The sequence below is a fragment of the Nomascus leucogenys genome, chromosome 19 (genome assembly GCF_006542625.1).
Source record: "Nomascus leucogenys isolate Asia chromosome 19, Asia_NLE_v1, whole genome shotgun sequence".
NCBI classification, from domain to species: domain Eukaryota; kingdom Metazoa; phylum Chordata; class Mammalia; order Primates; family Hylobatidae; genus Nomascus; species Nomascus leucogenys.
In genome coordinates this window covers 9,410,220-9,436,648 of record NC_044399.1, presented here as the reverse complement: position 1 = coordinate 9,436,648, position 26,429 = coordinate 9,410,220, and the positions used below count along the sequence as shown (strand labels likewise).

Sequence of the window (26,429 nt, the reverse complement as noted above, 5' to 3'; positions counted from 1 at the left end):
AACAAATGCGGCTCACTGTTACATAATATTCAGGTGTTTCCATATGGGAGTAACGCCAGGCTTTAAGTCTAGTAGTTAAAAATCCACAATTCAACTTTATACTAAACTCGCACATATAAAAGTATGTAAGATTCTCTTACAAAGTTCAGAAAAGCTATGAACAAACATGAACATATTAATTCTGTCTAGCACTTACTTTAAGAACTCAAAGTTTTTGCATATACCATTTGCATTTTTGCAATTTATAAACATTCCTAATATTAATACTGCATGTAATTTTTCACTTACTCATCTATTCACATAAAAAATTTAGTTTAGAGTGGCCAGGTATGGTGGCCCACGCCTGTAATCCTAGCACTTTGGGAGGCCAAGCTGGGCGGATCATGAGGTCAGGAGATTGAGACCATCCTGGCTAACACGGTGAAACCCCATCTGTACTAAAAATACAAAAAATGAACTGGGCATGGTGGCGGGCGCCTGTAGTCCCAGCTACTTGGGAGGCTGAGGCAGGAGAATGGTGTGAACCCAGGAGGCGGAGCTTACAGTGAGCCGAGATCGCACCACTGCACTCCAGCCTGGGTGACAGAGCCAGACTCCGTCTCAAAAAAAAAAAAAATAAATAAAATTTAGTTCAGAGCCTGTTCTATGCAAGGAATTGTGCAAAGTACTTTGGGAAATAAAACATGAATAAGATAATCTCAAAAATAAAAAGATGAGTAAGACAATCTCCTTAAGGAGTTGACAATCGAGAAAGGAGATAAGGCTTGGATACATAACTATAGTACAACACACATGCGCATGTGGGATTTCAGAAAACTAACATTTCTGATATGGTAGAACACTATTAAAATTGAGCCTAATACAAAAATTCTGAAAATCCATTTTGCAGTATCTATTAAAGTTGAGCATATGTACCTCCTAGGTCAAGGGAATTCTACTCCTAGCTATGTATATCCAGCAGAAATGTGTACACATGCCCATAAAAGACATGTACTAGGATGTTCATAACAACACTATTTGTGAAAACTCTAAGCTGGAAATTACTCAAATGTCCATAAATTACTTATCCAGAATAGATAAGTGAATTGTGATATAATCTCACAATGGAACAGTATTCAGTAAGTGAATGTGCTACATGCAACAATGAATCAATCTTCAAAACATAATGTTCAAAGAAAAAAGCCAGATGCAAAAGAGAATGATTCCATTTACATAAAATATAAAACTCAGTAACTCTGTCCCCAGCTTCTGTACTGTCAGAAGTCAGGATTTGATTACTCTAAGGGTGGGCAGGACATGACTGGAAGGGAGCACCCAGCAGAGCTCCTGGGGCGCTAGTAACGCTTCTCCATGAAGCTGGGTGCTGTGACTGTGTTCAGGTTGTGAAAATTCATCACACTGTATATACATTTATGATGTGTAGAATTTCCTATGTGTCTATTTTACCTCAATAAAAAGTAAAAAAGAAATGCTTCATACATCACCTTTGTGAGAGAAATCATTGCTCAAATACAAAGGTGGAAAGACCTTAATGGTACAGGGGTATATGCTTATACAGAGACAATTATACTGTTAATTTTTAGAATTTATAACTATGCTTAATTTTACTTTGCCTGAAGCTAAAATCTTCTCTGTATTATATTTATTTTGGTACAACTATTTCAATAGCTAAACTCTTACATTTCCTTAGGAAAAATGCCTTCAGTTTATGTTATATTATCAACATATGATTGATCTGTAGCTCAAGAATACAAAGTAATTTTCTGTTAATCCAAAGTAGCAATGTGGCATTTTAAGGTTTTTTTTTTTAATGTTGATAGTTATTCTACTTGTACACTAAAATACTATTAATTGTATTTTAATCTGTGAATTTTAAAGAGAGAGAAGAAAAACCTAAGTTCTCAGCGACCTTTGAAAAGAAAGTATCTTCCTTTTTATTTATAAAATTCATTAATTCAGACCTCTGGTTCATTCTGCACAGAATTTGAAGCATCTTTTCAAGCTGAGACAATTTAACATTACTAATAAGAGTTATGGCAATCTTAATCCTTTTAAATAATGCAGGTAAGAGATGCAATTAAGTACTTTTATCTGCAAACAAAACACTAGAGCAGTAAATGTTCCCCTTAGAAAAAAAATCATCTACAAAATGATTTAATGGATGATAAATTCATGACAAGTATGTGTAAGGTCATTAATGAAAAGCAATTTGGTAGGCTAAAAGGATTTAGCATATTTTCAAAACTTCCACACTAAAAGCTGATACATGAAACTCAACATCTGGTGACAAAGAGGCCACTATTCTTTCAAATATGAATTGAGGAGAAAATAATTATTAAGTGTGCATATCTGCCTATTTATCCTATAGATTAGATTCCAGATTCTGCTAGTCTCAATTCAGTATTATAGATTCTTAAAATTTCTTTTATTTTTAAACAGAACTAACTTTTCCTTTTTGAGTAACGCTCAAAATATTTTTTTAAAGGTGGCTAACGGGTTTTCAATCCTATCCCATTTTCTTTTAACCATTGTCTCATTGTTATGCATTTAGGTCACTTCCCATTTTTAAACTAGTATAAATAATGCCATGATGAATATGTTAGCAACATTTCAATTTGATTATAAAAATAACACATCAACATTATAGAAAATTAAGGAAATATAAAATTCTATATTAAAAGATAATAAAAATCTCCGACAACTTAGGGAAACCCTCTGTTAGGATCTGGGTGGACTTTTCTCTCAGCTCATTTGGGCACATCCATATTTATAACACTGGGATTTAAATTCAACAGCCTATTTGACATCTCTACTTGGATTATCTCTCTAGTATGTCAAACTTATATATCCCAACATCTTCCACATCCCTAAATTTTAACCCCTCCAGCAGTGTTCCTTACCCAGTCGCAAAAAGCAACATTTAGGAACATCCTTGACACCTCCCTTTCCTCACACACCACGTTCATTCCATTGCACAGACTGTTTACTCCATCTCCAAGCCTGGTCTTCAGTGACAGTCTTTCTCATCACTTTAACAACTCTACCCCAGACCCAACCTATCAAAAACCTCCTGACAGCCCTATATCTGCTTCTAGCTCTTTGCAACTGGGAGCCAGGGTAAGATTTTATTTTATTTTATTATTTTATTTTTTTTGAGACAGGGGCTCACTCTATTGCCCAGGCTGGAGTGCTGTGGCATGATCACAGCTCACTACAGCCTTGACCTCCTGGCCTCAGCCTTCTGGGTAGGCTGGGACTACAGGCATGCGCCACCACACCCAGCTAATTTTTTGTATTTTTTGTAGAGATGGAGTTTTGTCATATTGCCCAGGCTGGTCTTGAACTCCTAGGGTCAAGCAATCTGCCTGCCTTGGCCTCCCAAAGTGTTGGGATTACAGGCATGAGCCACTGCACCCAGCCCAGGGTAAGATTATAAAATGAAAATCTGGTATGTCATTCCCCTACTAAAATCCCTCCAATAGTTTACACTGCTCTTAGGCTAAGCTCCTGCCTGTCTGAGAGCTTTTGTACAAACTGGATTAGGAATATAGTTTCGTCTCCTGAATTTTGACCTAACATTATGTTTTGTGAGAATTTTCTAATGCCACAAGACAGCCTGTGAGAACATCATTTTGAGTGACTGGAAAACATTCTTCTTTATGAATCCATCATTTCCTTATTACTGGATATTTATGTTAGATATACATATCATGCATCATATTAAGCAGCTAAGAAAACGTGCTTTGATAGGCTGTTTTATGATTTAGGAAAATTCCCATAGTACAATACTCAATTTTTAATATGCAGGAGACAAATTTGTATACATGCTTCAATCCTAATTTTGCAAATATGTTTATGTACGTTAAACAAGACAATCAAAAATAGCAAATGTTAATGGCATTCATGAGAAATCAGACTGTGATTTTCATCTCCTTCTTCATCCTTCTCATTATTTTCTACATTCCTTCTAATTCTGAATACATTACTTTTGTAATAAGAAAAAAATAACATTCAAAAATATATTATGGTTGTCTAAAAAATTAAATATAGACTTATTATATGATCCACTAATTGCACTTCTGGAACTGAAAGCAGGGACGCGAACAAATATTTGTATACCAATGTTCCTACTGGCACTGCTCACAATAGCCAAAAGGTAGAAACGACCCAAATGTACACCAATGAGTGGATGAACAAAATGTGGTATGTATGTACGTAAACGTATATATATTTTATATAAGACAAAGCTGGATATTAGCAAGTAGTACAGATTTTGAATGTTTTATATATATCATAGAATATTATCCAGCCTGAAAAGGAATGAAATTCTGACACGAACTACGATATAGGTGATCCTTAAAGATATTATGCTAAGTGAAATAAGCCAGACACCAGACACAAAAGGTCAAATGTTGTATGATTCCACACGTTATGAGATACCTAGAGAAGTCAAATTCCTAGAGACAGAAAGTAGAATGGTGGTTACCAGAGGCTGGAACAAGTGGGGAATGGGAAGTTGGTGTTTAATGGGTATGAGTTTCAACGTGGGAAGATGAAAAAATTCTAGAGATGGATGGTGGTGATGGATGCACAAAAATGTAAATACACTTAATACCACTGAGCTGCACACTTACAAATGGCTAAAATAGTAACTTTTATGTACATTTTGCCACCAAAAAAAGTATTAAATGGAACCTAAGTTCTCAGACAAGGTGGCAGGTGAAAAAAAAAAAGAAAAAAGGAATGTAAGTAATGTCTGTCTAAAGGAAAAAAAAAACACAACATGTTAAAGAGGTCATAATTAGAAGTGTAATAAAGCTGAAAATTTAAAAAATTCAGCATTTCAGATATGAAATCTACAGACATTCAAAATCTATACCACTTGCTAATATCTACTTTTATCTTACACAAAACCTCTTATAAACAGAAATATACTTTTGGGGGAAATATGGAGTTATTAAACTATAATTATTAAAAATGTAACACCAAGATACGTGTCCACATTTCCCAGAATAAGAAGCCTGCCTGAATCTTCTCCATTAGATACAATGTACTCTGTCAATGACTTACAGAGAGAGTAGGGGGCATACTTCTATCTTTTCAGCCTTGATTTTCACTATTTTCATATATGTTAAACTCATAGACCAGTTTCTCAATAGATACAGTTCCCAAACAGTTTTAAACAGAATCCTGTTTAAAACAACACATACTTAATAAGGTATAACAGCATTTTGTTTTATACTGACCCTTTGGTTATCTGCTAATTCTACCTCAAATCTTCTGTGGAACAAGGTGGAATAACAAAAGACAGACATAGAGATAAGGCTTATATAATGCACTGCTCAAAGCACAATCTCCATCAGAATCACTTGCAAGATGCTTACAAAAAACATCTTCTTAGAGCCCACACTATACTTACTGAATCAATTTCTGACACTGGGTCTAAGAATCTGCAGTTTAAACAAGCTCTCCAGGATATTCTTATGCATACTAAAGCCTGAGAGCCTCTAGAGATTAATGAAATTGCTATGGATCCCCAGAAAACAGAATATGCCGGTTGTAGGAAACAAAAAATAAAACATGCAGAGGCTATTTTTCTTGTAGACAGGAGGAAGTGCTCAGATAGTTTTACTCTCCAAGTTTGGAAAGAGAAGCACACATACACATTCCAGTGAGGCTGAGATGATGGTAGCCGGGGGCGGGGCGGAGGGTGGGGGGAAGTGGGCCAGGAACACAAGAAAACACCAGCTGGCTTCTCTCCCTCATGCTGTCTGGGAGGGAAGAGTAGAAATGAGGGAACCTGATCATTATGCTCACCTCAACTTCCCTCAAGTAGATTTGAAACCTGTCAGGTTATTATTCTAACAAAGATTGTACAAAAAATCCCAAGCATTACATGTGGCCTACAGAGTAAGAAGGTGAACAAATCTAGAGTCAGGTTTGAAGACTCTGGGCAGATCAAAACAATCCAATAAGGCCTTCATTTGAAGGTGCTTAAGAAGTGACTGACAGCTCTGGAGGAGTCTTTTTCTTCCTTCAACCAAAAGAAACCCAGTTTCACAAAGGGTGTAAGATTGCTCCAAGGCAAAATGAATCATTCTGGCTAAGTGCCACGCAGTGGGTTTGGCTGACCCAGTATTACATCTTTTCTTTTTACTCATTCAGGGAGAAGATCAGAATGCTGTTGATCAACATTCAAAATATTGGAGATGTACTTCAGAATAAATTTCCAGTTTCCTCTTTATCCCTTCTTGCTGAGTCTAGTGAGGGATGATGAAATGACTAATTATTGAGAGGATTGAGAAACACTGCCAAGGACTGTGGTAGAATAGCATCTATGTTACATATTATCTATTTTTAAACTGATCTGTAGGTTTAAAATATATAAAGAAAATCAAGGCTGAAAAGATAGAAGTAGCCCTATTTTAAGTCACTGACAGAATAAATTGTATCTAATATAGACAAGTATATCTAGACCCAGTACTTTGGTTCAATCAATGATCTGATTATTTGGTATGCTGTGAAGAGATGGTGCCCCTGAAAGATACTAGATTTTCAGTTTATTCTACCAGGTAAACTGAAAGATTTTTGCTAGAAGTAAATAGGGCTTCAAGTCAGCACCATACTCCAGAAAGTTGAGTCACAAATGAAGCAGCAGAAGAGGCAGAGGCAGAAAAAGGAGAAGAGGGTTAACTCCAAATTAATTTAAGTAAATGAAATGAACTAGCTATCTACCTGGGCTCAGGAATCACAACTCAGAAAAAGGAGATGGCTGGAAAGACTAAAATTTAATTTGCACACCTATCTCCTCTCCTGAGCTCTGCTCTTAAGTCAGGGTAATGGCAGGAAGACTCAGACTCTCACCGCCTGCTTAGAACAAGAAAACAAACCACATCAACACTCTGCATTCCATGTCCCTCTGCTTTAAGTGAGTTTTGCCAGATTTGTTGTTACTAAGACAGAGGGGCCACTGAAATACTAACAGAACAACTTAATGGAAAGAAACAGCTCAGCTGGGATAAAGGTTTGAAAAGGGTTTTTAAAGGTTTTTTTTTTTTTGTTGTTTTTGTTTTTTTTTGTTTTTAGATGTGCTCTCAACTTTCTGGAATAACAAAAATAAAACAAAACCAAACACAGAAGGAAAACAGTCCCCAGCAGCCCACACACAAAACTCCACTGGCATATCTTCATCGCCATCTCCTAGCACAATTGCACCTTTTGTCATTTCTGGTGGAGGTACAGCTGCTGAAGAAGCCAAGACTTAGTGGAGAAAGCTAAGGCATGGAAGGGGGGAAGAAAATGCTTCCTTTGTTAATGAAAAGCCGTTTCCATTTAAAAGTTTCAACATACTATAGAATTGTGAATGCACTTTTGTGAGCAAAAGCAAAAAGCACACAATGAAGAAAAGCTGCCTGTCAATTAAATCAACAGTCATCTGAAGGCAACACAAACCTCCTCTTCTTGAAAAAAGAGGGAAGGAAGGGAGGGAAGTAGGGAGGGAGTGTGGACATTTACTACACTACACTTGGCTGAGGATGTGTCTAAAAGGTATAATAAATGTGACATACAGGGCTTCTAGAGTGATACAGGTCCATTTCATTACAATAGTAAGAAATCACAAGTTTAACATGTTTTTTAAAAGACCACAAAGCTACAATAAATTGTTCCAGCATGCATTAAAAACGAAGTGCTTGGGAAAGCATTTTATTGAATTTCACAAATATTACAGCGAGTTTATTTTCCTTCGTGAAGCAATACTTTAAGACAGGTAAGGACAGGCTAGAGTTTCTGTTACACAACAGCAGGCTCCTGTGATAAACCTGATTACAATACCCTGTCAGAGGCAAACTTCCTGCTCAGCTATTTAAAAAAAAAAAAAGAGTGCAGTGCCTCACCCTTACTTATTCTTATTGTTGTTTTGAGGCAGATTCAGCTGAGAAAAAGCTAATGCTAAGTGCACCTGTTAATCCAAACTGATATCAAGACTCTCCATAACAAAGGAAAATTAACAAGGAATAAAACTATCAGAAGCAATGACAAAGCACTGTATTTATGGAAAAAGAATAAAATGAATTCCACATGTATCATGATGCATAAATAGTTCACCTTGCATTTTTAATCTGCTAGACTTTTCTTAATGACAGTAAACCTACCATGTAGTAGAAAAAAATACTTTTTTATTTTGAGAGAGGATCTCACTCTTGTCGCCCAGGCTGTAGTGCAGTGGCACAATCACAGCTCACTGCGGCTTCCACTTTCTGGGCTCAGGTGATCCTCCCACCTCAGCCTCCTGAGTAGCTGGGACCACAGGCAGGTGCTGCCACACCCAGCTAATTTTTGTATTTTTTGTAGAGCCAGGGTTTCACCATGTTGCCCAGGCTGGTCTCAAACTCCGGGGCTTAAGGGATACTCCCGCCTCAGCTTCCCAAAGTGCTGGGATTACAGGCGTAAGCCACCATGCCTAACCACAAAAAATATTTTTTTGTGTACAAAATCTAGTCTTCTGGGAGTTTGTGGTGAACATATTGCTTTATGTGAAATATAGTCTTGGCCCTGAGGATGAGGCCTTTTTAGAAACGTGTTGTCAACTCGTACAGACAAACACAAACCTTATGAACAAACACAAAATTATGAACTGCTGACCAATGAGGATTTGCCAACTGAACAGGAGATAATAATTTGTTTTGGCCCCAGGATCACAGCTGGTAAAAACCTATTGGAGTCCTCCTTAATATGTGTCTGTTCTCCAAACACTCTGCTGATTGTTGCATAGCCATGTTCCAATTTCACATATCTGTAGTAATGAAGTTTAAAAGATGGTATCGAGAAGAGCAGATAATCTCAAAATAATTTCTATTTGATTTTGGAAGGGTTATGTGATTACTGTTGCAGCAGATTTACCTTTGCCGTTACTCGGTTTAGTTTAGGCTAGTGTAAAACCAGGTTCCCATTCTCTCCTCCTGGGAGGGAAGCCCCAGGTATACTGGGTACTGGGGCATACTGGCCCAGGATGAAACAAAATCACAGGTAATCCACACAAAATTATCAGCTTCACTTAGCAAACATGAGGTATGATTCTAAAAGAAATATAAATGTAGCCTCAGATACATTTTCTAGCCTGAGTAATTCACTGTTGGTTTCAGCATACTGGTAAGAATATGAACTGGTAACTTTTTCATATGAATGATACTGACACATCCATAACTCTTATTTTTAAATGTCCTTGCTAACAAGCAGAAGTTATATCCCTTATATATTTACCACTAAAATTTAATACAATGTTTTTTTCTTTAAATTTCTCTTAACCAAATGCCACTATTTAGTGGCCTTCTGATATATCGTGTAATAAATATATCAGAAGCAGTCTGGAAATTTCCTACCTATGTGAGAAAAACTCCCCAACAGATCAATTTGAATTTTTCTGAAAATAAAGTGTTTAAACTTACTGTTTTATAGCTATTTCAAATCATGTAATCAATAAACACAGACTGAATCCTTATTTTGTAGACAGAATTATAGTAGGTTTTATAGAATCTATAATATAGATAATAAAATAGAAGCATTAAATACAGTCTTTATGCTCAATTAATTTACACTTTTAGTTAGGGATGTAAGACATATACAAACAAATCATGCATGACATACTATCTTTTACTCCTCTCTTTTATAAATTCTATTTAGACAATATCCTTTAGCCGCCTTTAAAATTTTGAAAAATGCAAAAGAATACATATACTGTATCTGTAAGCTATGAAGCCTGGTAATAATAAATGCCTATGAATCCACTACCCAACTTAAGAACTAAAACATTATCAATATTGTTGTATCTACTAGTATACTTCTTCCCTATCCCATCCCTCTGTCTCCACCTCCAGAGGTAACTAGTTTACTGAATTTTGCTCATTGTTAACTTGCCTTTTAAAAAGACAGTATTATACCATAGTATGTCGTTTTCTGAGCTTTGCCTTTTTTTTTAAAGTTATGATTATTATTTGAGACAGGGTCTTGCTCTGTCGTCCAGGCTGGAGTGCAGTGGCATGATCATAGCTCACTGCAGCCTCGACCTCCCAAGGCTCAAGCAATCTTCCCACTTAAGCCTCTCTAGTAGCTGACACTACAGGTCGAGCCACCACGTCTAGCCTAAGCTTTGCCTTTCACACTCTATATAATGTTTCTTAGGTTCATTCACGTTGCTTGTAGCTGCAGTTCATGAATTTTCATAGTGGTTTAATGTACCATTATATGACCGTATCACATTTTTTCCATTTTCCTGTTGATAGACATTTAGATTGTTTCTGGTTTTGTTTGGCTTATGTTTTCATTACTTAGCTACCTTGTTTTAGTCTTTAAAAGTACTTAGGAGTAATGGGTCAGGATGGATATAACTTATAATCAATGATTCAGAAATAAAATTACACAGATACACAAGTAGGTAGGTAGACAGGGAAAATGGCACAAATGATCAAACAATGGCATAAAATGCTAACAACAGTTAAATCTGGATACAGGATATATGGGCATTCTTTGTACTATTCTTAGTTTTGCAACTTTTCTATAAATCTAAAATTATTCCAAAATAATTTTTTAAGTGCTCTCCAAGATGTAAGTGAAAAAAAGCAAAGTGCAATGGTTGCTACCAAGATGTAATTTCATATTATTTTCTATGCTTATATCTTCCACCAAAATCTCTAAGAAGTCTCTCTGCTTTTTTACCCTGTCCCTTTACTCAAAATTAATTTAAAAAGATGAAAGGTAAGTGTTGGCAAGGATGCAAAGAAAAGGGAACTCCTGTACATTGTTGGTGGGAATGTAAATTACTACAGCCATCATGGAAATGAAATGGAGGTTACTCAAAAAACTTAAAACAGAACTACCATATGACCCAGCAATCCTACAGCTGCATATATATCCAAAAAAATCAAAATCAATATGCTGACGGGGTTCACTGCAGCATAATTCACAAAAGCCAAGATATGGACTCAACCTAAGTGTCCATCAATGGATGAATGTAAGAAAACGTAGTACTGATATAGAATGGGAAACTATTCAGCCTTAAATTCAGAGGGAAATTCTGTCATTTGCGACAACATGGGTGAACCTGGAGGGCCCATAAGTAAAATAAGCCAGGCACAGAAAGACAAATACTGCATGATCTCACTTACATGAAGAATCTAAGGCTGGGTGACGCTGAGGAGGGAGGGAATGGGGAGTTGTTGGTCAAAGGGTACAAAGTTTCAGAAGACAGAAGGAACAAGTTTTGAGATCTACTGCACAGCAGAGTGACTATAGTCAATAATAATGTATAGTCATGCGTAGCTTGATGACAGAGATACTTTCTGAGAAATGCATCATTGGGTAATTTCATTGTGTGAAGAGTGTACTTACACAAACCTAGATGGTACAGCCCACTACACACCTAGGCTATACAAGATAGCCTATTACTCCCAGGCTACAAACATGTATTGCATGTTATATACTGCTGAATGCTGTAGGCAACTGTAACACAACGGTAAGTATTTATGTATCTACACATAGAAAAGGTACAGTAAAAATACAGTATAAACAAACTGTACACCTCTATAGGGCACTTACCATGAATGAAGCCTTCAAGACTGAAAGTTGCTCTGGGTGAGCCAGTGAGTGAGTGGTGAGTGAATGTGAAGGCTTACAATATTACTGCACACTACATAAATGCTGTACACTTAGGCTACACAAAATTTATAAAAAAGATGCTTCTTTCTTCAGTAATAAATTAACCTTAGCTTACTGTGTCTTTTCTACATAAACTTAAAAATAATTTTAACTTTTTGACTCTTGTAATAAAACTTAGTTTAAAACATACTGTACAGCTATACAAAAATGTTTTCTTTATATCCTTATTTCGTAATAAGCTTTTTTCTATTCTTAAAATTTTTATTTTTTGTTTTTTTACTCTTTAAACTTTTTTGTTAAAAACTAAAACACAAACATACACATTAGCCCAGGCCTATATGGGGTTGGGGGCAATAACATGCATGGAGCTGTCATCTCCTGTTGTAACAATGCCTTCTTCTGGAATATCTCCTGAGGAACCTGCCTGAGGCTGTTAACTTTTTTTTAATAAGTAGAAGAAATACACTTTAAAGTAATGATTACAAGTATAGTAAATACATAAACCAGTAACAGTTATTATCAAGTATTATGTACTCCAAATTATATAAATGTATTATCACATGTACCCCAGAAACAGGTACATATATCAGGCATCAGTTAAAAAAATTAAACATACCAAAAAAATTCTTACACCTTATAGGGAAATAAAGTTGGGGAATAAAAGAAACAGGACAGTAATTTTAAAAAAGTATTCTGTATCATACATAATTATATATGCTATACTTTTCTACCACTGGCAGTACAGGTCTGTTTATAGCAGCATCACCACAAACACACAAGTAATGTGTTGTGCTAAGAGGTTATGAAGTCTACAACTTCACTAGGTGACAGGAATTTTTCAGCTCCATTACAATCTTATTAGACCACCGTTGTATATGTGATCCATTGTTGACTGAAACAGTTACACAGCACATGACTGTATTGTATAATTTAAAGTAAGAGAGTAGGCCAGGTGCAGTAGCTCACACCTGTAATCCCAGCACTTGGGGAGGCCGAGGCGGGCGGATCACCTGAGGTCGGGAGTTCGAGACCAGCCTGACCAACATGGAGAAACCCCGTCTCTACTAAAAATACAAAAAATTGGCCAGGCATGGTGGCGCATGCCTGTAATCCCAGCTACTCGGGAGGCTGAGGCAGGAGAATCACTTGAACCCGGGAGGTGGAGGTTGTGGTGAGCATAGATTGCGCAATTGCACTCCAGCCTGGGCAACAAGAGGGAAACTCCGTCCCCAAAAAAAATAAAATAAGAGAGTAAATTTCAAATATCTCACCATAAAAATGATAGGTGAGGTGACAGATATGTTAATTAGCTTGATGTAATCATTTCATATGGTAAACATATCTCAAAATATCACTGTACCCCATACATGTATATAATTATAATTTGTCAATTAAAAACAATATTACTTCAAAAAAGAAAAAAAACAGATCAACAAAAGGGATTATTACTAGGGCAGGTATTTAGGGGAAAAGATTTAAGTAAAGATCAGATTAGTGACAATATTCATGAACAGAGACTACAATTTTTTTTTAAGAAAATCCAAGAATGAGTGAGCAACAAGATGCTTTTAGGCATCTGAGAAAGAACTGTTTAGGTAATACCTAAAAAGCATCTGAATACTGACCCTATTTCTAAATGTCTAAAAATTAGTATTTGGAACACTTCTGTTTCTGCTCACGAAGGATTACCAACCATGGGAACTGAGCTTCCACCATATCCAACGGAGAACTGGAAAAAAATATATGAAAGAACAGGTTCAAGCATTGGACAACAGACAGCATGGGACACTAATCCCTTAGAGAAGAGAAACAAATGTCCCAGCTTACTGCCTGGAGGCAGTTTCCAAACTGCAGTGCAGTGCAGTGCAAGGGTGGGAAGTGAAACAGAGCTCAGTGGTCTTGATGAGCTGAGGAGACAGAGACTGGAGTTTCTGGAAGCCGAGGTGGCTAAAATTTGCAAGCTTAGTACCACAAAGGACAAAACTGCATAGACAGAGAGATCCAGAGACCTGCAAAGGGGCCCTCTCATGTGTTTTGCTGAGTATCAATATGTGCATGTATGAGAAAATATCTGAGGCCACAGAAAAAAATAACAGAAAAGCAGTAGAGCAAACAATTTCCAAAGCTCATGGAAGGCAAACAGCCAAAGTGTAGAGACTTCGTAATACCAGGGGCATTGGGTAGAGTCTTTAGTAGGGATATGCCTTAGTAGTGAGGCTAAAATAGTCCCAGAAAAAAGGGACTATTAATAACAAACCACACACAACAAAACTTAAAAACAAGCTTCTAAAGGATTAAACTGTTCAAGTTACTTAATTATACGCTAGAACAAAAAATCTAGCACCCAACAACATAAAAACTACAATGATTGCATCTAATAAAAAATTACCAGTCATGCAAAGAGGCAGGAAAATATGATACATAACCAATCAATAAAACAGACAATAAAACAGACCGAGAAATAACAAAGACAATGGAATTGGTAGACGAGGGTTTTAAAACATCTATTACAAATATTGTCAATATAGTTAAGAATATAAAAGAAAACAAGAACAAAATGAGAAGAGAAAGAGAAGAAATAAGACTAAAATGAAGTTCCAGAAATGAAAAATGTAGTGTCTGAAATGAAAAACACATTGAATGGGTTTAATGACACATGAGAAGATACTCAAGTAAAGATCACTGAATTTGAAGACATAACAATAGAAATTATCAAAAAAAAAAAAACCATAGTAAGCAGAAAGGCCAGAAAAATAAAAAGGAAAAGCCTCAGGGAGCTACGGTACCATATCAAGTGGTCTAGCATGTAATTAGTATCCCAGAAAAATGCAAGGGGAGGCCAAAAAAATTTAAACAAATAATGGATGAAAATGTCCAAGTTTGATGAGAACTGCACACCCATAAATCGAAGGTAAATAAAACCCAAGCAGAAGGCTGGGTGCAGTGGCTCCCCACCTGTAATCCCAGCACTCTGGGAGGCCGAGGCGGGTGGATCACCTGAGGTCAGGAGTTCGAGACCAGCCTGGCCCACATGGTGAAACCCCATCTCTACTAACAATACCAAATTAGCTGGGTGTGGTGGCGCATGTCTGTAATCCCAGGTACTCAGGAGGCTGAGGCAAGAGAATTGCTTGAACCCAGGAAGCGAAGGTTGCACTGAGCCGAGATCGTGCCACTGCACTCCAGCCTGGGCGACAAAAGCAAAACTTTGTCTAAAAAAAAAAAAAAAAAAAAAAAAACCCAAGCAGAAGAAACATAAAGAAAACTGTGACAAGGCACATAATAATCTAATTGGTGAGATCCAGTGATAAAGAGAAAATCTTAAACAGCAGCTAAAGGAAAAAAGGCACATTATATAAAGAACAGTAAGATAAGAATTATGGTAGACTGACATCAGAAATTAGGCAGGCCTGAAGACAATGGAATGACATCTTTAAAGTACTGAAAAAAAGGTATGAAACCAGAATTCTATACCTACTGAAAATATCTTTCAAAAATTAAGGTAAAGTTAGGACTTTTTTTTAGAACAAGAAAAGCAACAATAATTCACTGCCAGCAGATCTGTACTAAAAGAAATGTTAAAGGATGTTTTTTAGGCAGAAATTGGGATCTAAATAAAAAGATTACCAGAAATGGCAAATACATAGGTAAATATAAAATGATTTTTCTCATTTTAAATCTCTTGAAAAGATAAATGATTGCTTACAGAAAAAAAAAAAAAAATCCCAGTGCAGGACATTAAGGTAGAAGTGAAATGTTTGACACTAAAGGATGGGAGGAGGGAAGTGGAAATACTCTGTTGTAAGGGTCTTACTCTGTACAAGTAATGGTATATTATTAGTTGAGGTAGACTGAGAAAAGGTAAAGATGAATACTGTAAACCCTAGAGCAACCACAAAAAAAAAGAAAACAAAGAGGTATAGTTAATAAACCAACAGTGGAGATAAAATGAAATTATTAAAAAATTCTTAATTAAGCCTGGGCATCACTGCAAGACCATGTCTCTAAAAAAAATTTTTTTTAATTAGTTGGCTGTGATGGTATGTGCTTGTAGTCCTAGCTACTAGGGAGGCTGAGGCAAAAGGATTGCTTAAGCCCAGGAGTTTGAGGTTACAGTGAGCTATAATCATGCCACTGTACTCCAGTCTGGGTGACAGAATAAGACCCTATGCCTTAAAAAAAAAAAAAAAAAAAAAAGGAAACATAAAAGAAACAACAACAACAACAAAAAATTCTTAATCCAAAAGAAGGCAGGAAAAGAAGAAAAAAAAAAAAGAGAGATAAGACAAGTAATAGCAAGATGGTAGATTCAAACTCAACTATATTGATAATTATGTCAAATATAAATGGCTTAAACACACGAATTAAAAGGCAGAGATTATCAATTAGATGTTTAAAAATCAACACCCAATGACATACTAACTACCAGAAAACACTTTAATTATAAAGACACAGACAGGCCAGAAATAAAAAATTGGAAAAAGATATGCTGTGCAAACATCAATGAAAAAAACTTGGAGTGGCTATATTAATATCAGACAAGTAGAAACAGCACCAGGAGAAAAAAGTAACATTAGATAATGATAAAGGAGTCAATTTGTCAAGAAGACAAAATACCGTAAATGTTACACACCTAGTAATAGAGCTCCAGTAACAGAAGCAAAAACTGATAGGATGTGAAACAAAAGTTGCAATCATAGTTGGAGATTTCAAAACTCTTCTCTCAGTAATTGATAGGATGAGTAAAAATTAGTATTTGAATGGTTTCAGATCAAAGAACAAGTAAACATAACTCGTTTCACCTCTTAATTTACAAAACTTGTCTCAAATTGTTAAAACTTAAAAGAGGAAAGAAACAGTTTAGATGTGATATGATATTGAGAAAATAATATTTCCGGTTGAAACCATGAATTGCTGTCAGAAATAAATGCGACTATTATAGTTGTAGGTACTTCTTACCACACTGCCCATAGGTGGGCAATGTAAACCTTTTTTTTGAGATGGAGTCTCGCTCTGTTGCCTGGCTGGAGTGCAGTGGCACGATCTCGGCTCACTGCAACCTCCACTTCCCGGGTTCAAGTGATTCTCTTGCCTCAGCCTCCCAAGTAGCTGGGACTAAAGGTGTGCGCCACCACGCTCTGCTAGTTTTTGTATTTTTAGTAGAGACAGGGTTTCACCATGTTGGCAAGGATGGTCTCCACCTCCTGACCTCGTGATCCGCCTGCCTCGGCCTCCCAAAGTGCTGGGATTACAGGCGTGAGCCACCACGCCTGGCCGGCAACGTAAATCTTAACTGAAGGAATGAGCTAGGCTTCTGGGAAATGTAAGCCACAATGGCTATTACAGAAACAGTCTCTTAATTTGGTGTATTATATCTCTCTCTTGCAGTCCCCTAAACATTTAGTAATAATGGGATCTATTACTATTTGAAAGAACACGTAGAATAAATTTTTGAAAATAATTACTTTTAAATAGTGAAATTTGAGTGTCTATGTGAGTATATTTAAAATGAGACTAAACCTCTTAAAAAGGAAATTACTGGTTAGATACCATTTCCAAGCATATAAACTCAGCGCAGGAAGCAATATCCTTTACAAAATGTTGAATACATGGTAACTGAAATTAGAAAATACCATCATGAGAAACAAGATACATTATCCTTTCCCATAGCCATGGGCTTCCTGGAACCTAACTTGAGAAAACCTAGACATGAAGGAGGGGGTATAGCTCAGAAGTAGAGCACTGGACTGCAGATCAAGAGAAAAATCTAGAAATGAACACATTCAAAAGTTAACAGAATCTTAAAATGGAAACTTTATTTTCCAAAATGGTACCTTTTTTTTTTTTTGATCCAAACAGCTTGATTACCCTCTTAATCCCTATCTTGGGCGAAAAGTTTTTCCAGTCTGGAAGGGAGCCTATTGCCATTTGAATATCTGCGATAAGTCTGCATTTTGAATATACTGTCTCAAATAATCCTCATGAAAAATCCTAATGAAGAATAGGATTACTTATTCCCAAGTCATATTTCTTCTTAGGTTTGTTTCCTTATTGGAAAAATAAGAAAAGTGGACTAAATGATTTCCAAATTTCCCTCCAGCTTTAATAATCCATGATTCTACATAAAGTATTCTGATGTCTGTTCCTGAGGAGCTTATAATTTGGTTTGTGAGTTAAAGATAACAACATGATGATTTCAGGCACTAGCAAAATATACAAATAACTAAGCAAAAATTGTCAATATAACTTGAGTAGTGAATAGCTCTGAGAATTGTTGGAGGTTAAGGGAGAGAAGGAGAAAGTGGACGGGGGGGGTGGGGAGAACGAAGGGAGACATACAGAAGAAAGACATTTTTATTAACTAAGACAAAGCTCCTAGCTAATGCAAAAGTAATAACTTAGTTCCACTAGTCGCTCTAGGAAAACTGAATAACTATGAAGACATAAAGATACACACCTAGAATGAGGGAACCAAATGTCCAAGCTTGCTCTCTGCTCTCCAAATCTATCGGAATTGCTCCCACTCAAGTTGTTCTAAGGGTGAAATCAGTTTTGCTTTAAAAATCTAATGTTTCTACAAATCACTTATAATGACCCACATTCAAAATACACCATGAATTAATTACATTTATGCAATATCCTTTACAGTTTTTCATGTGGAGGATCAATTATTCTTTCTGTACCAGTGTCACCTTCTATTTGTGTCATGTATAGTTACAAAGTTCTTTGACATCTGTAATCTCATGTGATCCCTGCTAAACCTCTGCATGATAATCAGTTCAGCTGATATCCCAATTTTACATATAAAGCAGATACCTCAGATAGACAGAATGCCTCGCCAAGGTCACACAGATGGTAGTCTGACTCAGAACTACAGTATTTAGGCTTTTTACTCATTGTATCACCTTTTAGCCTATTTGCCTACTTTTCTGCCCTTCTCACTATCCTAGTTCTCCAAAACACTTAAATAGGTTCTACGAAGATACACTAAGAATTTGTTACACTATACTTCTATAAAGTACTAATTTTGGAGCATTGAGCCAGAAGGAAATGGATGACTAGAAATATAGCTGAACATGCATGGAACATACCATAACATTTTATATCTCAGATTATTAAATATTGGCAGAATTTGCACTGAGTTAGAATGTAGGTCACTATGAGTGATTTAGAGTGGGAAGCTCCTCTCTGCGGGCAGGTCGTCCTGAGAGCACAAGGATGCCCACGTCCATAGCTGTGGCTTGCGTGGCTGCAGCAGCACCCGGGGAGCTCCCACCCCAACTCAGAAGGGATGACCAGCTTTAGAGAGAAGCAACCCACTCCAGGGCCTCCTCTCTGCTGAGAGCTGGGAAGACCATGGGATGCAGAGAGGAACAACCTACTCCAGGGCCTCCTCTCTGCTGAGAGAGCTGCAAAGACAATAGGACGACTTGTCTGCAGAGAGGAGCTTCCCATTCCAGAGTGTCCTTTCTGCTAGGAGCTGAACACTCATCAGGACACCCCGGCTGCGGAAAGGAGCTGCCCGCTGTGGGAGACTGAGCTGTTCTATCGCTCAATAAAGTTCTTCTTCATCTCGCTCACCCTCCACTTATCTGTGTACCTCATTCTTCCTGGTTGCAGGACACGAACTCAGGACCCACAGAATGGCAAGGCTAAAACAGCTGTAACACAAACAGGTCTGAGACATGCCCCTTGCTCGCCATGTTGTGGGCAAAGAGAAGGAAAGAAGAGCTGCGGTCCTTCAGGGAGTCCAGACCTGGGAGCTCCCTGAGCCAGGGCTGTGACTCCCTCTTTGAGGCCCTGTGGTTCCTGGCATCTCCAAGCTCCCAGACACCACTGTGTTCCCCAATGCCAGCTGTGGAAACTGCTTACAGTGCGACTGGTCCCGTCGCAGCCTCGCGGAGAGCTGGCAATCATGCTGGCACCTGGAGCTGCCTGCCCCGCTGCAGCAGGTGGCATATCTGACTGTGTGCAGTGGCCAGACCCCATGCTTGCTCACACATCCATCACCACTCCACGCCTGACTTGCCCTTGGCAGGCATGAGACCCAGGCCGGTAGCGTGAGCCAAGCACAGTCTGCCAGACGGAGTGGGCGAAATGAGCCTAGTGCAAAACTCAGGCAAAGATGCCACTGGCCACAAAGGTTTTCCAGCCAGAAAAACGGCACCCCAAAGATCCTGCAACAGTATGACATCCTTCCTATTGCCTTTGATATTATAGCATAACTACAAAGAGAATTGTTTTACAAAATATTCAGGGGCTCTATCAGCTTTGCCAGGGAGTACTCTTAATCCTTTGACATTCAAATTTTCCCTTTGGAAGCACCTACTGTGCCATCCTCATTATTGGTTTTCTCTTCTTCAACTTTAAATTCTCTATCAGCTCTGTGTTTGTCAATGGATTTGCAAGCAGTTCTCCTACATTAATTTCAAAGATAACATGAAATGCTGAAACTTCCATAAAATTTGCAAATTCACTTTATGTCTGCATTTATTAACACCGACAGGCTGGAAAGGGATAAACCTCAACATTAAGTTGAACATCAAAGGGTATGTGAATAGACGTTACCCTTCATCAAAGTCAGGCCACTATTAAACAGCATTTAACAAATGACTCTTACACCGCCAACAATGTCAGGGTCATGAAGTTCTATGAAAATGATTCCTTAAGTAGGTGAATGTTGGAAAATATTTAACATTTAGTATATCAAAAAAACTTCTGATGAGAACCAAGGGGAAATAACCTTTGAGTACCACCAATAGCGACACAAACTCATAATCAAAGGACAGAAACCCTTCCATTGGAGACATCTGAAAACAGATCTAGAAAAAGACAAACTAACATAAGTCAAGAACTTAAAATAGTACCTTTAGAAACACGGTAATAACTTTCTTCTCTTTCTTCCATAGCAATATAGTGTGCAAATAACAACAACAAAACACATATTTTATTTAAAAAAAAATTGAAATTACCTAAAGGTCTCTAGATAAAAGTTCTCAAGTTTAGTCTCAACAATATACCTGGCCGGGCGCGGTGGCTCACGCCTGTAATCCCAGCACTTTGGGAGGCCGAGGCGGGCGGATCACGAGGTCAGGAGATCGAGACCATCCTGGCTAACACGGTGAAACCCCGTCTCCATTAAAAAATACAAAAAAATTAGCCGGGCGAGGTGGCGGGCGCCTGTAGTCCCAGCTACGCAGGAGGCTGAGGCAGGAAAATGGCGTGAACCCCGGGGGACAGAGCCTGCAGTGAGCCGAGATCGCGCCACTGCACTCCAGCCTGGGTGAAAGAGCGAGACTCCTTCTCAAAAAAAAAAAAAAAACAATATACCTATCTGCAATGCACACACATCACAGTACAGCTATATTTTGAGGATAACCTAAAGGATTAGAGGAATCCACATAAGGAAAGTAAAAAATAATAATTCTACTATTCACTAAAGTATGACTGATGTTCCATACATACTGGGATAAAACACAAAACACCAAATAATAAGTCAAGCAAGAAATAGAAATTATCATACCACTCTTGTGTCTTATCAGAGACTAGAAAGTAAAAAAGAAAGTAACTTACCTCTATAGCAAAGATCCCTCTGTCACGTCCATATAATTTCATCTGTTCTGGAAAATGCTGAAAAGCATTTATGTAAGGAATATGGTCCTCTTCAACAAATCTGTATTTTTAAAAAGAAACAGGTTTAATGAGAGCTATATACTGATATAGCAGAGTAAATGCTTTAAGAAAAATCTCTTAATTCAAAGACAAGGTAAGAATTAGTGAAGCATATTCTATTTCCCACATTTTTAAGGATAATAAATCTAATCATATCTATTATTCTCTTTACCCATATGTTGGCCTATTTAGCCAATTACTGAATGATTCTCTTAAGTTCTTGTCTAAATAAATATGTCTAAGAAGGACTGGACACAGTGGCACATGCTTGTACCCCTAGCTATTTGGGAGGCAGCGGCAGTAAGACTGCTTGAGCCCTAGAGTTTGAGCACTGTAATCCCAGCACTTTGGGAGGCTGAGGCGGACAGATCACGAGGTCAGGAGTTTGAGACCAGCCTGGCCAATACAGTGAAACCCCGTCTCTATTAAAAATACAAAAATTAGCTAGGCATGGTGGCGTGTGCCTGTAGTCCCAGCTACTCAGGAGGCTGAGGCAGAAGAATCGCTTGAACCTGGGAGGCAGAGGTTGCAGTGAGCTAACGCCACTGCACTCCAGCCTTGGCGACAGAGCAAGACTCAGTCTCAAAAAAAAAAAAAAAAAAAAAAAAGGGTCCAAGAAGTGTGTATCCTACTTGTTAGTTCACCACTAGGCTTTGCAACATGGCATTCCCTGTATCCCTAGCTCCCCTCACGTGATAGGCTCCTACTCATAAGTCACTCCTTCAAGGAGGTCTACCTTGATCCCCATTTTCTGTGACAGCCTACCTCCCTTGTCCACCCTTCTGTCTCCAATACCTATAATAGTACATGTTAGATGTTTGTTGCTGAAAGAACCATTAGGGAGTGGGACCTTGCCTGTTTGCTCACCACTCCACCTCAATGCCTGGTACACAGTGGATCAAATATTTTGAGTCAATATTGAGTTTGAAGAAAATAATACATATACATAAATAGACAAATACATTTATTTACGATTCATTAATTTAACAACAATTTATTGGATACTATGTACCTAGTCCTATTCTAGGCTGCAGGGAAAGAGCAGTGAACAAAACAGAAAAACATTCTTGTTCCTATGGAGTTTACATTCTAGTGAGAAAAGAAAGATACAAAACAGATAAGTAAAATCTATAGTATGTTAGGTAGAGTGAAATGTTAAGGAGGAAAATAAAGGAGAACTGAGAATGAGAAATGGGGGTCTTGCAACCATGTCAGATATATACATATACCTATATATATTTAAAATAAGAAAATTAAGGAAAGTGAGCTAAAGACAGGAATAAGTATACAAAATGCATTGCCTTGAAGACTTTGCTGTTGCTAGAGCTGGGCTGACATTTGGCTTTCAGCTTTGTAGCACTTGAAGGACAAAACTGATTCAACTTTTTTTTTTTTTAAAACAGAGTCTCACTATCGCCCAGGCTGGAGTGCAGTGGCATGATCTCAGCTCACTACAGCCTCCACCTTGCGGGTTCAAGTGATTTTCCTGCCTCATCCTCCCAAGTAGCTGGAATTACTTACAGGCACCCACCACCATGCCTGGCTAATTTTTGTATTTCTAGTAGAGACAGGGCTTTACCATGTTGGCCAGGCTGTTCTTCAACTCCTGACCTCAAGTGATCTGCCTGCCTTAGCCTCCCACAGTGCTGGAATTACAGAAGTAAGCCACCAGGCCCAGCCTCAACTTTAATTTCAAATTAAAAATGTGCTTTCTTTAATTTTTACTCTACTGAAAGCTGAGAAATATTTATATAAAAATGGTGTTAAAGCTTCCCCAGCTAAGTTTTTATTAGTATATTTAGTTTATATGAAAGCATTTATGTGCAGTAATCAGCATTATTTTGAAATTATATTTTTGGTTTAATATTATTTTATATACATGATGTAATGCATATCTGTCACTTTTTAAACTACCTAGTATTCCAGTATGCTAATGTGCTCATTATTTATGCAGTCTTCACACCTATGTGATAATACATGCCAGCACTGTGTGCAGTGTTAGGAGTCTGCAGATATAAGCAAGAGATGAAGGGTCCTCCGCACTCCCACCCTAATAGGTCAGACAAACAGCCTGCACAAGAGTCAGTAGAGACACTGTCTCAAGCAGCACAATAGAGGCACAGTCAGTTCTGGAGGAGCAGAGGAAGAAATGAGAGACCTGCCTAGGGGAAGCAGAAATGTCTGCAAAGAGCAGGTCTTCGGCATCTGGAGTTCTAACAGTTTTTCACCATTTATAAATAGTTCTGCTCTTAGCCTCATTCAAAGTTTTTTTTCTTTTCAACTTTGAATTTCCTTTTAGAAAAGTATTTGTTTTTCCAAAAAAAAAAAAAAAAAAAGCTGCTTACTCAAAGTTCTGAACAATCTATTTTCCTTCCTAGGTATTATCAGCTGGTTCAATCCAGGAAGTTGACAGAAAAACTGGTATAGACTAAAAGCATCTCATATGCCTCTCCTGACCAACAGACTTTAGCCATGTCCCCTGGAAACAGTGTCTCTACTTATAATTATGCAATTTTCCAAAGTTTCAATCTATGATGGGTTAGAAATTTAATAAACTCATCCTTTGTCTCAGATCACTGAAAAAAAGCACTGCATTAGAATTAAGTCGTGTCTACCTGTAAAACAGATCCTGAACCCAGTCACCACTAACACTGCCATAATCCAAGCCACCATCTCTTGCCTGGAGGATAGCAAAAGACCACCTAGTCTCCGTACTTCCACCCTTCCCTTCCTAGAACTCATTTTCCACAGCTGCCTGAATGATCTTGGAAAAACATCAATCAGATCATATCTCTCCTGCTGCAACCTTCCAGGGGCTTACTCTCACACTGAAAACCCACAGTCCCCCTGGGTATGAGGTTTCCTTCCAGAGTGATGTGTCCTGAAAATACAGACCGCACAGCTTTGTAAATTTGAAAACATATTGAAAACCACTGAATTGTATATTTTTAAAGGGTGAATTTTATTATATATAAATTATACCTCAATTTTTAAAAATCCAAATTCCTAATTTGGTTTACAACGACAGATATCTGCCTCTGATGATCTGTTCACCCTCATCCTCCTACCCCGCCCTAGAATTCTCTGACTCCAGTCACACTAACTCTCCTCTGCTCCATCACACAGCTCTTGCTTTAGGGCTTGGCACTAGCAACCTCCTTCTACCTGGAATGCCAGTACAGCAGTCCCTACTCATCTGCTTTTTTTGTGTTGCATGGTTTCAGCTACCTGTGGTCTGAAAATATACAATGGACAATTCCAGAAATAAACAAGTCATAAGTGTTAAATTGTATGCCATTCTAAAGAACATGATGAAATATCATGCCATCTCTCTCTGACCCATGTGAGATGCGAATCCTCTCTTTGTCCAGCACCGCCAGGCTGTAGCGCCACCCAGCCATGAGTTACTTGTAATTCACTGGCTCATTCTCAGATCTACTGTCAGAGTGTTGCAGTGCTTGCATTCAAGTACCCCTTATATTTTACTTAATAACAGCCTCAAAGCTCAATAGTAGTAGTACCAGTACACTGTAGTAATTATTCTATTTTATTATTAGGTGCTGTTGTTAATCTCTTACTATGCCTAACTTATAAATTAAACTTTATCATAGGAATGTACACATAGGAAAAAACACAGTGTATGTAGGGTTCCATGCTATCTAATTCTCAGGCATCCAATGTCTTGGAACATATCCTCTGTGGTAAGTGAGGTCTATTGTACTCTTGATATTCACACTGGCTCTATTTTCCTTTAAGGTGCAGAGTAAATGCCACCTTCTTGGTGAGGCCTTCCCGAATAACCAATCTAGAGTAGCCATCTAGTCATTTTCTATCACACCATCCTATTTCAATCTTCTGAATAGCCTTTCCCTGTCTGATCCTTTTCTTATTTATCAGGTTAGTGCAAAAGCAATTGTGGTTTTTGCCATTAACTGCAATGACCTTTGCACCAACCATACTTATGTGTTTGTTTTTTCCTCCTCTGGTCTTGAAATTCGTGAGAGCAAGGACTTGACCTATATGATTCACAACTGCATCGCAAGGGTCTAGATGCCAGAACAACACCTGCATATAGTAGATATTCAATACAAATTTACAGAATGAATAAATGCTGGCTATTTTTATTCATTAATGCCATTATTGCTAGGTAGGCAGGATCCCTTACAGGCTATTTGCAGGGTAATGAATTTATCCTAAGGACTATGGATGCTGCTAGAGGACCTAAAAAAGGAGTGACATGCACAGTGTTAAGGTATGTGGGTACTTTGGCCATGCTAATAACGTACTCCCTTAAAACTGTGTTCTTTAAATATTTTTTCAAAGTTTGGCAGTGGTTCTCAAACTTTACCATCCATAAGAATCCTCTGGGCCAGGCATGGTGGCTCATGCCATAATCCCAACATTTTGGGAGGCCAAGGCAGGAGGCCAAGGTAGGAGGCTTGCTTGAGGCCAGAAGTTTGAGACCAACTTGGGCAACATCACAAGACCCCATCTCTACAAAAAAATAAAAATAAACAATTAAAAAAAAAAGAATAATCCCCTGAAGGGCTTATTTTAAAGCAGAGATTATCAGGTCCTACCCCAGGGTTTCTGATTCAGGTGTAGGATAGGTCTAAGAATTCACATTTCTAACCAGTTCCCAGGTGATACTGAAACTGTAAGTCAGGAGGCCACATTTTGAGAACTTATGACTTAGAGCTCTTTCTGGGAGAAAAGCAAAGGAAGAATATCAATGGTGACAGTCTCTTCTCCTATAGCCCCAAGCAACTAAGCTCTGTTCCCAAACTTGTATATTCCACAGGGCAAAACAAAAGCCCCCCAGCTAAGTAGATTTAATCTCCTTGAAGGCATTTTAGAATTCCCTTTGGTGGGGGAGGAGAAGGAAAGAGAGAGAGAGGAGAAAAGAGGGAGGGAGAGAAGAGGGGTGGGTAGTATCTTACCCCTATTCTTCCGACCACATATAATATTCTCCCTGAGAAGAATTCCAGGTAAATACGACTTTCTCCGCCTTGTTAGATTTCTAGGAGAGTTCTGTTAGCCCCTTATAGATTGTCCTGGGTAGGATGGCTAGCCCCTTTATCCAGCTCTAATGACATGATTAGATT

The 26,429-nt window shown here is 37.9% G+C and overlaps 1 protein-coding gene across 1 annotated transcript in view; it reads right to left on the bottom strand.

Moving 5' to 3' along the window:
• TAF1B (TATA-box binding protein associated factor, RNA polymerase I subunit B) overlaps positions 1-26,429 on the bottom strand; it is a 92,195-nt gene that overhangs the window by 31,626 nt on the left and 34,140 nt on the right. The window contains exon 8 of the mRNA XM_003272721.4: positions 21,226-21,325. Coding sequence (XP_003272769.1) covers positions 21,226-21,325 — 100 coding nt within the window. The remainder of the gene's footprint in view (positions 1-21,225; positions 21,326-26,429) is intronic.